General features: G+C 39.4%; 2 protein-coding genes and 1 long non-coding RNA gene across 3 annotated transcripts in view; all 3 read right to left on the bottom strand.

The window, feature by feature from the left end:
- The window catches only part of LOC118425021 (mucin-like protein), an 11340-nt gene extending 3258 nt beyond the window's left edge, over positions 1-8082 (bottom strand). The window contains exons 1-11 of the mRNA XM_035833836.1: positions 8067-8082; positions 7360-7537; positions 6587-6786; positions 5660-5793; positions 5043-5166; positions 3859-4161; positions 3245-3471; positions 2397-2586; positions 1631-1735; positions 1168-1308; positions 479-613 (exon numbers count right to left, since the gene is read on the bottom strand). Coding sequence (XP_035689729.1) covers positions 479-613; positions 1168-1308; positions 1631-1735; positions 2397-2586; positions 3245-3471; positions 3859-4161; positions 5043-5166; positions 5660-5793; positions 6587-6786; positions 7360-7537; positions 8067-8082 — 1753 coding nt within the window. The remainder of the gene's footprint in view (positions 1-478; positions 614-1167; positions 1309-1630; positions 1736-2396; positions 2587-3244; positions 3472-3858; positions 4162-5042; positions 5167-5659; positions 5794-6586; positions 6787-7359; positions 7538-8066) is intronic.
- Positions 8083-8203: 121 nt separating this feature from the next.
- On the bottom strand, positions 8204-9582 carry LOC118424379. Its single transcript, XR_004832190.1, has 3 exons — positions 9430-9582; positions 8928-9028; positions 8204-8351 (listed from the first exon to the last, which is right to left on the bottom strand). It is a non-coding gene; the product is annotated as an uncharacterized LOC118424379 (long non-coding RNA).
- LOC118425020 (fibrillin-2-like) overlaps positions 9582-14231 on the bottom strand; it is a 21913-nt gene continuing 17263 nt past the window's right edge. The window contains exons 27-33 of the mRNA XM_035833835.1: positions 13623-13769; positions 13132-13277; positions 12063-12254; positions 11178-11339; positions 10760-10899; positions 10194-10369; positions 9582-9586 (exon numbers count right to left, since the gene is read on the bottom strand). Coding sequence (XP_035689728.1) covers positions 9582-9586; positions 10194-10369; positions 10760-10899; positions 11178-11339; positions 12063-12254; positions 13132-13277; positions 13623-13769 — 968 coding nt within the window. The remainder of the gene's footprint in view (positions 9587-10193; positions 10370-10759; positions 10900-11177; positions 11340-12062; positions 12255-13131; positions 13278-13622; positions 13770-14231) is intronic.

Raw genomic sequence — 14231 nt, 5'->3', positions numbered from 1 at the left:
GGGGGGGGGGGGGGGTCATTTGTACAGTCACTACATGAAATCTTATCTTTCAGCTCGTGTAAAGCATTCGTAATATGTAAAGCATACATTCATTAAAAAAAGCAATCTTATTGCTTGCTTTAAGCCATGTGTAAAGATTGGAATTTTGTACAGTGAGTTAACATATGTCTATTACTGTCATAAGGTTTTTAATTACAATTCAAATGTTTTAAAAATTGAATTAGACGCTAATTTTTTTAAGAAAAGCTATTCTATATGCTACACATGAAGAACAGTCTCTTTCTGTCACTCTTCGGGTTTCCCTGCTGGTTGTGTTTTCATTTCGTATAGTTCACTGGTAACAGAATAAGGCTAAACCTCTTATTCATTCATACATAGAAATAAAATATGTACACCTGGTTCCTGTCCATTTTTGCCTCTCAGAAGTAAAATAATATGAATGCTAATGATCAAAAGAAAGACTGGCACATGTTCCTACCTGTGCAGGTGGTCCCATTGTCATTGGTTGTATGTCCAGGCTGACACATGCACCTGTAGCCTCCATCTTCATTCACACAGACCCCATGGTGCGGGTCACAGCGGTTGTGGTCCTTGTTCCGACATTCATTGATATCTGGGCAGTGAAGAAAACATAGAAATGCAGACTTAGACTTTGGTCTTCAAAACTGGGGAAAGAAGTGAATTATCCTTAAAGAGCTTATGACTCCTATGACAACAATGTGCGACTGAAAATTTGAGTCCAAAAGGGATTGTACCAATTAACACAGATGAGCTTTCATTCAACCATGATAACAAGTATTTTTTAATGAACATAGACATTAGACTATGTATAAGATGATTCACTCTTCTGAATAATAAGCATTGAACATTGCAAATCATTCTAGTTGTGGACTCTTATTTTGACAAATTCCCTGCGTGACATCATAGGACTAAGTTATAAGAAGACCAACCAAGCCTAACCCAAAAAAGTCTTTTTAGAATCATTGTTGTCACAGCTTAGAGTTCAAATAAAATTCAAAAGCTTTATTTCGTATAAAACCTGACTATACAGTATCAACCAGCTAGTAGGTTGTTATGTATCAGTAGAAGGCAAGGAAATGTAAAAAGTGAAAACAAACACCAATGGCTAAGACTGCAGTTCATAGGTAAACAGTAAGGTGTCCTCACCAACACAGTGGTGGCCATCGCCATCCCTCTGGTAGCCTGGGTGACAGACACAGCTGAAGCTACCAGGTGTGTTCACACAGTCGGCGTTCACACAGGAATGGATGCCTGGATCGCTGGAGGCTAGCAAACACTCATTGATATCTGAAAGAGAGAAAGAAAAGAATTCACCATCCTTAAAGATTCAAACACATAGCAAACATCTTGCATGTCAGAAAAAAATTTTTCTTCAGTTGCCCTAAAGAAGATGGCTGAAAATCATAAATACATTTCATCAGAAAAATATTGGAGTCTTAATCTATGACATAAAAATCAGTAAACCGACTACCTTGCTATTACTCTCCATACAGTTGGTGTGTCCATGAGTAAGTATAGGTGCACATGGCCTGGCTTTATGTACTTTGGTCAGAGTTTTTGCACACTCAGAATACTAAAGATAACTCAGAGACTAGTTATTTGTGACTACCTTCACATGTCTCTCCGTTTCCCACCATGCCATCTGGGCACTGCTCACAGGTGTAGGCTCTCTGTCCGGGCTGCAGTGGGGCAGCAGCATCATAACACTGCACTCCTGAAATAAATAAACAAAACAAAAAAAATGTCAAACTTGAAAGGAAAATGCAATGAACAGCTTTATGAGGTTGATGATAAGTCAATTCTTGGCAGATAAAAAAGCCGAATTTTTTCAGAAGAAATTTGATCGTCTAAAGCGAATAACTAGATGGCCACATGCATGCAGTATAGAATTAAACACATCCCCATGTAATTTGATTTGGTCTCTCCTGAATCTTTCAAATATATGTTTCAAATACAAACCCTGATATGTGAATGGCTTTATATTCAGTTTCTGCTTGATTATTAAAATATTGAATATTACTGTACAGTGTTAAATGTGTACACAAAGCAACAGGTTATCATAAGCATCCTAATCATAGATGTGCAGTGAGATCCTCCAAGGTGATGAACAAGGTATGCACCCCTAATCTGTCAGGAAATGAATAAATCATTAAAGAATGACCTAATATATAGTACCATGAATTGCAATGAATTACTAAGTTATCAGAATGTTAGTCACTTACAAAAGGTTACAGTGGATACCACCAGAAACATCTGACCATTCACAACTCTTGCAGAGTTATAGAAAAAAGGTAACACTTTATATCCAACACTGGAATTAACACTATAAGGACTTACTCCTCTAACACTCTTGAAGTTAGAGTTGTTATACTTACCAGGGAAACATGGATTTCCCTCGCAGGCGTCGATGTCTATCTCACAGTGTTCCCCTCCAAAGCCAGGCAGACACTGGCACACCGCCGCAGCAAACCCGTTCACTCTCTCTATGGTGTTGTTGTAGTCACAGGTGCCACCGTTGTGGCAGTCGCACACTGTCACCTCCGGGATGAACTCTGTACGGGCACCCTGGGGTGAGAAGAGTCAACATGTAAGCTTCAACAAGAAGGTACAAATGTATGTGGCACCAAAAAATCAAGACCAGGTAATGATCAAAAGATAAAACTTGAAACATGTCTGCTGCAGTATCAAGATCACATGCACATCATGGGGCCAAAAGTTGACCTTGACCTTCCTACATACAATCCATCCAGAGGTTCTAAAGTTTTGCTGACTACCATTATCTAGAAACACAGACAGACCAAAAACTATACCTCCATTTTTCATGGAGGTAATTAGGAGACCGTAGATGATTTTGTTGGCTGATGGCTCTAACTGTTTTTAGACTGAATATGCAGAGGAATACACGCACCTCAGACTTATATTTGATAAATCATAATTATATATACACAAAGATTAACATACACACACATTAACAAACATGCAAGATATATTGATAAGCTCTTTATAAGGTAGAACTACTATCATAACTGCACACTGATTTTTATGTATGAAAGCATTGTATCTTACATTTACATATTCCTTTTAGCAGTGCATTCCATTTGCTCATTGCAGGGGCAAAACGTGCAAAACACATGTTTCACATAACCACGTCTACTTAAGAACCAAACAAACACGTAGAATCATTAAGTAACGAAGTAAAAAGCAAGACTTTTAAAAACCTGACCTGTTCGTCCTCTGCTACAAACTCGATGAAGACTTCATGTATGTGTTCTGGGGTCCACGTGAACCTGGCAGTTTTGGGCCCAGTTCTCACAAGGCTTCCCTCACTGCCTTCTTCCAGGCTCAGTGTGACCTCTGACCCTTCGTCGGTGGCACTTATGTCCAGCGTGTAGGTCATGTGAGCTTCTACACGGAGCTCGCTGGGGACCACCAGTACAGGGGGGAGGTTGTCTGTAAGAGAAGGTGGTAATTGTATCTTTAAGTATCTGAACTGACTTTAAGACTTGGAAATTGTACATGGTTATTGAAAAACAGTTGTAATTTTCTACTTTTGAGAAGCAATCAGACAATTCAAAAGTAAGTTTTTATTGTGACTGCAATACACATCTAGCATTTTGGCCTACAGGCAACATACAATGTTCAATTATTACCAAACTGATGGAATGTTTAAGTTTGCAACATACATCTTGTGTAGACTTGTAGTACGCCTTGTAAATATAGTATTCCTTTATGTACATTATATTACATGTATATTATACAATGTAGAATACAATTCCAGATACAGAAACTGCCATTTCTTAAAATCCAATTTCATACAAATCTCAAATCAAAACTTACTGAGAACTTCCTTGGACACTAGGAATGTGTTGTCTGACTGTAACGTGTCATTTCCCACTGCCAGTCTCCCCGTAACTGCGATGTCATACAGACACTCGGTACTGCCTGCACCACACGTGTCCTCTGCTTCCTGTCTCAGGGTCTCATCAGTGAAGATCTGCCCGGCATCAAAGAACATGGGGACAAAGTTCTCATCCCCGTAGCTGTCTGGAGAGTTGTTGTTGGAGTCGGAAGGGTAGGAGGTGAAGAGGGAGAAGCTGTTGATGTCTTGGTTAAGATGTTGGGCCACATTCTTCAAGGACCCTGTAAAAAATGGGAGAATAATAGAATTAATGCAGTAATCACATTAAAGTTGAGCACCTTTATCTGTGTTGAATATGCCATAGATCTGCTACAAATGTTATTCACTAAAGGCACATTTTTGATGATATTAGAGATTTTATAAGAAAGTTCATATGAGATGGTAAGAAACATAGTGAACTGTTGACTGATAAAAAAAATCAGGTACATTTGGTTCAGAAGCCTGAGGTCCTGGGTTTGAATCTTGTCATGCTATGGATCTTGTGTCCTTAGGAAAAGCACTTGACACAACTTTCCTAACGCCAACCAGGTGTAAAAATGGCTTCAAAAAGGCCATGGGAATACCTTTACCTTTAGCCATCTGCAGCGAGTCTGATATTACGTTGGGCGGCCCAGGGGTCACGTGGTGAGAGCACGTGACCATGGGCGCGCCCTGACATCAGCTAGGCCACGCCCCGCAGCGCTCGCGTAAGCTCCGCCTCCAATTGAAGTAATATAATGCGCTGTACGACACTAGAACTTTAGAAGCAGACTCAGAGAGACAGCTAGGGACCAGCGCATCCTCTGCAGCCATAATCTCGCAACCGGTTAGTTTAGTATCATCCATCAACAACTTCTGTCCAGGTATTTGTACATTGTATTGTTATAGTAAGTTAGTCTGAATCATCGCAACCATTCTCTTGTCAATCGAGTCGTAGTAATAAAGATCACATCAAACTGTACACTGAACCCTGGTCCTTGGCTATTTGTGAGAGTGTTATAGCATAGACGTGTCATACTGACGTATAGATAGATGCCCAAGTCCTACCACTAAGACCAAATGTTACACATCTTATGATGCAAATATGTACACCCTGGACAAGTTTTGAAATACGATAACTCACATGTCTTGCCATATGTGAACAGCTCTCTCTCTGAGGGGTTGCTAGGTGTGGCTGAGGTGATGACACTTCCGTCTGGCTGGATGAAGTCATCGTTAGTGTCACCATTGGAGTTACCCAGCAGACCCTGAGATGGACAAGACAGATTTCATCATATTGTCTGTAGCAAAAATATAAAAGATTAAGAGCAACAATTTTTTTACTACAAGAGTAAGATAACTCTTACAGCCAAAAAGTTTGCATTGGAATTGCAAAATGTCTTCAGTGTTGAAGGTATGAAACTTTGACAATACATGTGTCTAGAGGAAATGATTTAGATGTGAAGTTCAACTGCAACATCAAAGACTAGGATCAAAATGATATGATGTACAAGGAGGGGCCAATTAACCCCGGAAAGTTGAGTTTGCGTTACACAGAATATCCCAAAAGCATTGGACCGGTTTTTGGACCAGTTAAAAAATAGTTTACACAATCGGCAGGCAATCCCAAACTTTGGGGATTACCGGTCCAAGAAAATAATAAGTGCAAAGTAGAGTTTATAGTCATATCTACCAAGTTTATAAGAATAGATTTTATAGCCATACATAGGCACTTAGCTTCGCTTATAAAAAAGAACTCACTGTGAGTTTTCCTTCCATCTCCGCAATCATCCCTACCACAAATGTCAAGAGGCCGTTGACCGCTGTAACACGGACAGATATACCAGAGGTGTAGGTCACCAGCACTCCTGTTACTCTGGTTGGGTCTGTGTCATCTGGAACAGACAAAAGTAGGCATGACTGTAATTAATACGGCTAAGAATAGTTAACCATGATATCGTAATGGTACTAGAAAACATGTTGCTGCACTCTATATTAGTCATATCTAGTTTATTTCAGTTCCGCTCATCCTTTGAGAAGTGACACCATGATTGTCACAAATCTGTTTTTAGTATAACTGTTCTTAAATGTCAGCTATACCACCATATCAACTGGCTTAGATACAAAATGTCAAGATTCCTCAAGTCATCATTTTTGGTGGAATGTACCATCAGCTGACATCAAGTTTTGTCATGAGATTCTTTTCAGAACACAGTAATGCAGAATGAGATACCATGAGCAAGTATTTGGAATAATTATACATATATAAATATCTAATAAATGCTTTAACTTGTAAATACCAGATTGATTGGAGTACTATTGGTTTACTTCAGTCCAATTGTAAGATTCATATAAGACATGTGGTAGTAAAGGATATCTCAACATGAAATACATTACATTACACAACAAATTGAAGGCAGTTCAGCACCAAGGGCAAACAGTGTGAACCTTTTAAAAAAGCTGTAAAATTCTAAAAAGACACTTCCTCCTTGGCATTTCTTACAATATTTGATACTTAAACATACTATAGCAAGTTTCAGAGCATAATTGTACAATATGAGCTTTGTTCAAACACATTCAAAGATTCAGAGAAACAAAACCTCTTTAAAAAAAATTTGGACAGTCCCATTATAGGAACAAAAAACTTGATGACTTGTGATAGTGTGACTCTGAACAGTTCTAACTCACCATAGACAGCGAGAAGCCTCCCATCTGGGAACACCCCCTGGTTGTAAGAGCTGTCTGCGATGGATGCCAGGGGAACAGCCGTACTGTCTACTATAACTCGCACTGTGTCGTCTCCAGACAGGTAGACTTGGACGTCATTAGTTGGCTGTTTTACAGCTACTGCACTGTAAGGATTAAAAGGCAAACAGAATCCGGTTATTCTATGCAAGTTAAATGTCCTTGAGTTCCAATTAGGCCACAACAACTTAATTTTATGGATGACATCCGGGCTTGTGTGGAGCCTTGGAGGAGGTGAATTTTTTATTTTTTTTTGAGAACAGGCGAAAACTAATGCGAGCGCGGATGTCATCCATAAAATTAAGTCAGAGTGGCCTTTATGCTAGAAAAAGAGCAACTCTAGTGCAGATAGGGAAGAAAATTTAATGCAAAAATCAAACTGAACAGGAACAAGATGGTAGACTAGACACAGAGCCAGGGAACAGTGGTGAGGCCATCAAGTGAGAGCATGTGACCTTTCTACAATACAATAATTAACGATGATATCATGGCTTTTCCGGACTGGTCCAAAAGAGAAAAAAAAGGTCTTGTAGCGGTAAATTGTACCAGTACCCACCCGTAGTTCTCTCTAAACTACATCAATCAACAATGATATTAAATTCATTTGGTGTTTCCAAACTGGTCCAAAAAGTCAAAAAACGGCCTTGTTCCGGTAAATCATACCAGTACCCATCTCTACTAGTTTTCTCAAAGGTTGGACCATTCTCTGACCTTACCTGAAGACTGTAGCTGATACCTGTGCTCCCTCAGACACGGCCACAGCTGTGCGAGCCTGTAGCATGAACTCATGTGAAGCGTCGCCAGTGGACATCAGCAGGACATACTCTCCGTAACCATTGAAGGTGAAGCCCTTACCATCCAGCGTGGTGAAGTGGGGGTCCCCAAAGGCATTTGCTGGGAATGGGTGAATGGGAAAAAGAAATTTGGAGACTAAAAAACTGAGCTTAAATCCAGAACTAGAATCATTCATCATTGAACTACATGTACACAGGCTTACATTAAATAGGCACAACAAAAGTTGAAGATCATGAATGAAAGAGTGAGTGAGTGAATGATTGACTGAAAAACATGGCTGTACACTGTACAAGTAGAAAAGAAATATTCAGTTCTTTCCTGACACTTCAAGCATTTGATTTGCATTTCACCAGAAACATAATAATCTAAAAGGGCATCAAGAACAATTCTAATACCTATATCAATATTTTGGCTTTAGTATTCAGAATATAATAAACTTTCATATAGCAGAATAACCTTGTTACATTGTCTTAGCATTAAAGCTCATCTGTGATGGTAAATGTCACTATGATTTTTTTTATTTACTTAAGTTTCACGGCAAAACAAGGCTCATGGAGCCACTCAATGATAAGACAAAATAGAGGGGCTACACAGTTAATCTGGCCAAGTGACCCTTTGCTGCAGTCACGTGCCTCCAACGTCATGTTTCAGAAGATGGATCCGTTCAAGGCTGAACAAGGCTGACGGAATCCCAACTATTGATTTTTTTCATAACAAAATGGTTATAGACAGCTAAAATAAGACAAAAGAAATTCTTACCAATCCTGATGGCTCTGTAGCGAGCTGAGGTACCAACAGGTCGTTTTGCTGCGTACCGTTTGCAGTACTCGTCCGAACCTGACTCTTCACAGCACCACCTCCGTGGCAAGATGTCAAACTTGTAGTGATTGGTTGTCTGGTCATTGGGGTTTCCCTGGCAGAATGTGTAAAAAGGATATCATTATATATCAGGGGGTACTAAGTGTTAACATACATTTTATACTTCAGAAAATGTCCGGACATGGTTCAATGTCTGACCAACCATTTTGGGATTACATGTAATACAATTTCTTTCAAAAGAGAAAGATATACATGCGTGTATTCAATGTTCAGTTTTACGTGGGGAGAGTTTACATGTAGCATGGTAAAAATTGAATAAAACAATATTGTGACAATACTAGCATTGCAGTAGTGTCTGTGACAATATCTTCCCAATAAGTCGAATGTATCTACAGTTAGGTACTGTAACAGTTATGCTAAAGGGTGTTTATTAGCTGTATAGATAAAGATACAGATTAGCTGCTGTGTTGCCCTGAAGGGCAGTTATACCTGCTGCACATACATGTAGCTATACTGGCTTTTAACAACTACAGATACAGAAGCTGGTAAGTTTTGTCAAGGGACAGTTATACCAGCTGTACAGATACATATACAGAAGCTGGTGTGTTATACAAGTCAGATACAAATGTATACCATAGTTGTACATGATAAACCTTTTCTGCCCTCTTACCTTAGGGTACCTGTGCAGGAAGCCTGTCGTACCACGATGCACCCTGTTCAGGGTGTCAATCAACTGACTCTTGTCGCCATAGCAACACTCCTGGTTACCACCTTAGGTACAAAAACAACACTTTCTATTAACAGGTGCACAAAAATGCAGTAAAAAGGTTTTGGCTGATACATTCAGAATGCAGTAACTATGTATGGCCTATGAAATATATTGTGTTCATTACGCATAAATGCCAAGGCTAATTCCACCAGTCCTACAACCAATGCTAGGGTACTTGCGATCAAGGAAATTACAAGAGTTAATGATATAAGTAATTCTGAATTATTGGTTGTTCATTCACCTTCATTTGAGATCATATGCATTTTGATTGAAAACAATATATAATTTGACATTCAGTGAACATAACATGTCTATGAATCTGAGTTAAATGTAATGAACTTGTACCCAATTTATGGCATTTTAATTTCATTATCATGAATTACTTTTACAGGAAACTACCTACCTGATCTGAGTGGAAAGATTTTCTGATAACACTGCGATGACGTCTCCTGATCAGAAGTGATTTTCTCCCATCGCCCCCTCTCCTCCCGAGCCTGCCCTCCCCAGCCAGGACATGTGCCGATCACGTCTGCTGCAAAACTCTGGGGGTCGGGCTCAGCCTGAAGAAACATATTACATATTACAGTCAAACCTTGGCGGGTAACCATATAGTTGATTTATGTAGTTACTGTAGTAGTAGTAGTATTAATATCCATTATTTGATTATACTGCTGCTGGGGTCCCTGACAAGAGTAGGCAGCAGTTGTCTAGTCTTCACACCACGATTCTATGCGGGTCTTTCAGAGGGTTCACCCGTTAGACCACACATTTTCATGTCTCTCCTAACACATTCCATCCAGGATTTCATTTGATTTTATTATTATTATGAGCTGTTTAGTTAGTTAGTTAGTTAGATAGTCTGTTGGCCTAGTGACAAAAAGCTTGATGTGTGTATTTGCCTTTGAAAAGACACCTTATCTGTTTTGTGTAACAAGTGCCCTGCATGACTGATTTTGTGGGCACCAAAAAGTCCTGAAATTCTGCTTCTGATTTTCTCAACTTAGATTGTTTCCAGCAATAACATATCAAATGGAGAAATGATTGATAAAATTGTAAACTTTTGGAGTGAGCAAATATTCTTACCTGAATAACAAAACATCTTAAACATCATCCATATGACAATGATCTTTGAGTGCCATACCTCATACCAGTCCTGACATGCCCTACGTGGGTTGACATAGCTGTTGTCGTTGTCGTCCAGTTGGTAGATGACCCTCCCCAGCCGGCCTGTGGTCGGGCTGACTTTCCGCTCCATCCGGTAGGCATTCGCTTCTCCCGCATGTCTGGACCACTCTCCGGAGTTTGGGTCCTCCACATCATACAGTGGCAGCCGGATAACATAACTAGGAAACAAATGAATGAACAGATATTAGAGCACGTTACAAAGAGACATAGCATCAGTGATCCTCAAAGTATGCACGTTTCAGGAGTCCAGGTGTATAAGATATGGCTGAAAAGGCCTTGATGACAATGTTCTATTTTTAATGTCACGTGGTAGTCTTCGGGGTTTCAGTGGTTGAGTGCCGATGATACACTATCTGTGTCTGTGACAAGCAAAAGAAGTAGTTGGTAGCCGTTTTTGCTTATTCAGCTGTTTTACTTATTTCTTCCCATTGTGTTTAACAAAAACAAGTTCTAATATTCTTTGCTTGATTCTAGAAAATAAATCTATGTCACACCACAGATTATGTTATCAAACAACATTGAACAGACAAACAAACAAACAGACTTACCCAATCCTGGCTGGATACCGATGGTGCTGGACATGTTCTTCATCATACACAGGTACCCAGGTCATCTCAGCATCTTCATAACGGTACAGCACAAACGTGTGGTGGTGGTCTGTGGCTAGCACCGCTTGGAACGTGTTGAACTGGGTAAGAAAACAATGTCAAAACTTAAGTTGGCTGTTTCTTTTATAATTTAGAATTTTAGGCAAACATTGAAGGGAAATATAAAGGAAAAAATGAAGTAGAAAGAGAAAGATAAACAACAACTAGCAGAAAAATCTATCGATTGTGACAAGATATTCTTTTCAGCACTAAGGACAGCACTCATTCCTCATTTGCATATTTGGGACAAATTAGCTAAAAGACCATTTGGTTTGTCCCGAATATGCAAATCAAGCATTTAAAGTTTAATAGATGTTACCTGTGAGGCATCTGCTCTCCATGGAGGTGCCATGTCCTGCCAGGTGGCCACTAGAATGAACTCGGAGTGATAGTTGGGCAGGGTGGTGAAGTTACTGAGGATGGCACGGTCCACTATGTCAAACATTGGCTCATTGCTATGCGAGTACACGTGGTACCAGACCTGTGGAATGGTTCAAAGTGTTTGTTAAAGGTTCTGGAAGTGGGAAATTTTTATAGTGGCAACTTATACTTCTACAGATTCTCATAGCTCAAACATTTTTCAATTGTTTCAACTAGCTTCAAACACAAATCAAAATCAATTCAAAAAGTTCAACAACAGTAGTAGTATCCAAACTACAAATGTATGAACAAAAGGTGGTCTAAGGAATACCATCTAAATCTACTTTTGTTGATAATAAATAGTATCTTTCTCCGAGTCTTTATTTTTCGTCTCTTACCACTGAAATTAACTTCTCACAGGGTAAAAGGAAAGCTTGAACACTTAATTGTTCAATGCAGGGAGATACTCTTTTTTAAGGTTGAATGCCTATAATTGCAATAGAACAACTTGTACTTCTGACTACATGAACACATTTACAGCAGACTGTCTCCCTACCAGTTTTCACTTGCCCAAAATTCAAATGTCACTTTTATAATGCATTTTCACTTCCAGCAATGAAATGCTTATCATTGCCTCCATGTTGACCATTGCTTGATGTCATGACTAAAAAGTAACAAGTTTATCAAAATCTCACCCAATGGAAAAATCTTACTTGCCTGATCTGGCAAGTGGGTAATGTCATGCACCTGCCCGATAAGCACCTTCACTTGCCTTGGACAATAGGCCTAGTGGACTTCTCCAACCCTGTATTAATACATTTACATGTACAAGCAGTCTCCCTACCTTCGGGTTCCTCCCAGGCTCCAGGTCAGTGAACCTGTTGTTGGCCCAGAAGGCTGCCAGGACTGCGCACGTCTCCGTTCTGTTGGACTCGAAGATGTCGTTGAGCGGTTCAGGGTTCCTGTAGGTCTCCTTGTCTCCGGTCTCGTGCTCGGTTATCCTGTCGTTCAGGGCCAGGACGCCGTTTTCTGTCACCTGGGGGGGATAATGTTTTACTATTACCACTATCTTGACATTGTCTTAGTTTTGTTTCTTTTTGGACTATCCAAAATTTGTCTTCATCTCAATTTACATATCAATTCATAGTTAGGGTATAAAACATGCTCTGCAATAGATCTGCTCAGTGTCACTGACAAAAGGTAGTGGATGCTACCTGAAATGTCTGACCATTACCAAAATGCATCTAGTTGCTTGACAAATTGGTATTTGGAATACTTACAGTTGAATACTGTGAATATTGAAATGTTTGTGGAGTTTTGGGTGATTTTGCGAATATGTGTTCACTATTCATTGTGCTACTACTGTTCTACAGAGTTGTTTTAACAGCAAAAAACTCTTTCCTCTCCTACTTCAAGACTATGATTAGTAGTGTAAGTATTTTACTTGTCAAAGATGAAAGTGTTATATCCTAGATATATATAGAAGCTCTTGGAGTGGGGGTAAACAAAGAGATATCACAAAATAATTGTCAGATAGTAGAGAAAAGCGCATGATTTTATAGCACAAAATATTGAATTTTAAAAAGGAAACAAAGTAGTCAACAATAGAATAGAATAGAATAGAAAATTTAGCAATCAGATTCCCCTCCCCACATAGAGACAGAGAGGGAGAGAGAAAGAGGGAGAGGGAGAAAGGGAGGAGGAGAAGGGGGGAGAGAGAGAGAGAAAGAATGAGAGGACAGATGGAGGGAGACAGGGAGGGAGAGACTGAAGGAGAGAGGTAGGGGGAGAGATACTACATTGACATTTTAATTCATTACAGGTGAAATAATTAAAGCTATATTAAAAAAAAAGTTTAACTAAAGATGGAACTGAAACAGAATCACTAGAATGAACGGGTAGGTAACACCTACATAGATAGAGTTGCAGAGTTTCCCGTTCCGTAGCGGGATGCCATGTTGCACCCCTATGATGGGTGAAACCATTTCTCCTGTAGCTGCTGAGTCATTGTACAGCAACAGATCTCCCTCTGCTTCTCCATATGGGAACAGTCGCTTTTCTGTAAATACAACATTGTCAATAAGACAGACATAAGGGAAAAGTCTATTGCTTCATGAAATGCAGACATTTTTTCATGTGTTTTTGGGACGATCATATGTTAAGTAAAAGAGAAAACTTCATAAGATGTAAATCAATTGAAGATCATGTGATGGAACTCTAACTTGTGATTTGAAAGTCCACAGTATTTCATATTTTGGAAACTGTAGCAGCAGAACACAATGGACTACTAGTACAAATACCTTTTAAAGGTTTCCTAAGCACACAGTGTAACACTTCTTAAAATATACATTGTAATATCATGATGTTACTGATGTAAAAGGTTTTTAGTAAGTAAGATGCTCACCTTTACACTGTCCGGGGAAGCCAGTGCCGTCCTGCACCCTACTGATGTACCCATCATTACACACACAGGAGTAGCTGCCGTATAGGTTAGTACAGGCAGCATTACGGTCACACCGACGGGGGCCTCCAGCTGTGCACTCATTTATATCTGATATGGAAGAGTGGGGTTATGCTAAGATCATGCAGTCTAATTCTAAATTTGACAGGCTTTTTATTTATTTATTGGTTTGGCTGTTACAAACACACAGCCAGGGCTGCCCAAGGCTTTTGTTAAGTTCATGAAGGAAAAATGGGTAGATTTCTTATTATTTCAAAAATATTTTATAGCCTTACAGTGTACTACAATATCCATATCTGTAACTGTATTAAGAAGCTGGTATGACCACTGCCTTGCATTGAGATACTATCTTAATAAGGTATGTGGCAGCAGCCTGACATGTGTATTGAAATACACAAAAGTGCAAAATGTGCAGTTATATATTTGACTCTCACTCTGTCTTAAGCTGTAATATCCTAGTGACAGATTTTGCTATTTTTGTATCACATACTGTCAGTGGGTCACTAATCAGTGCCATGCATAATGGTTGGCAGGTACTCAATAGCACATTGC

This window comes from Branchiostoma floridae, chromosome 10, assembly GCF_000003815.2.
Source record: "Branchiostoma floridae strain S238N-H82 chromosome 10, Bfl_VNyyK, whole genome shotgun sequence".
Taxonomy (NCBI): Eukaryota; Metazoa; Chordata; class Leptocardii; order Amphioxiformes; family Branchiostomatidae; genus Branchiostoma; species Branchiostoma floridae.
This window is presented reverse-complemented; position numbering and strand designations above follow the sequence as displayed.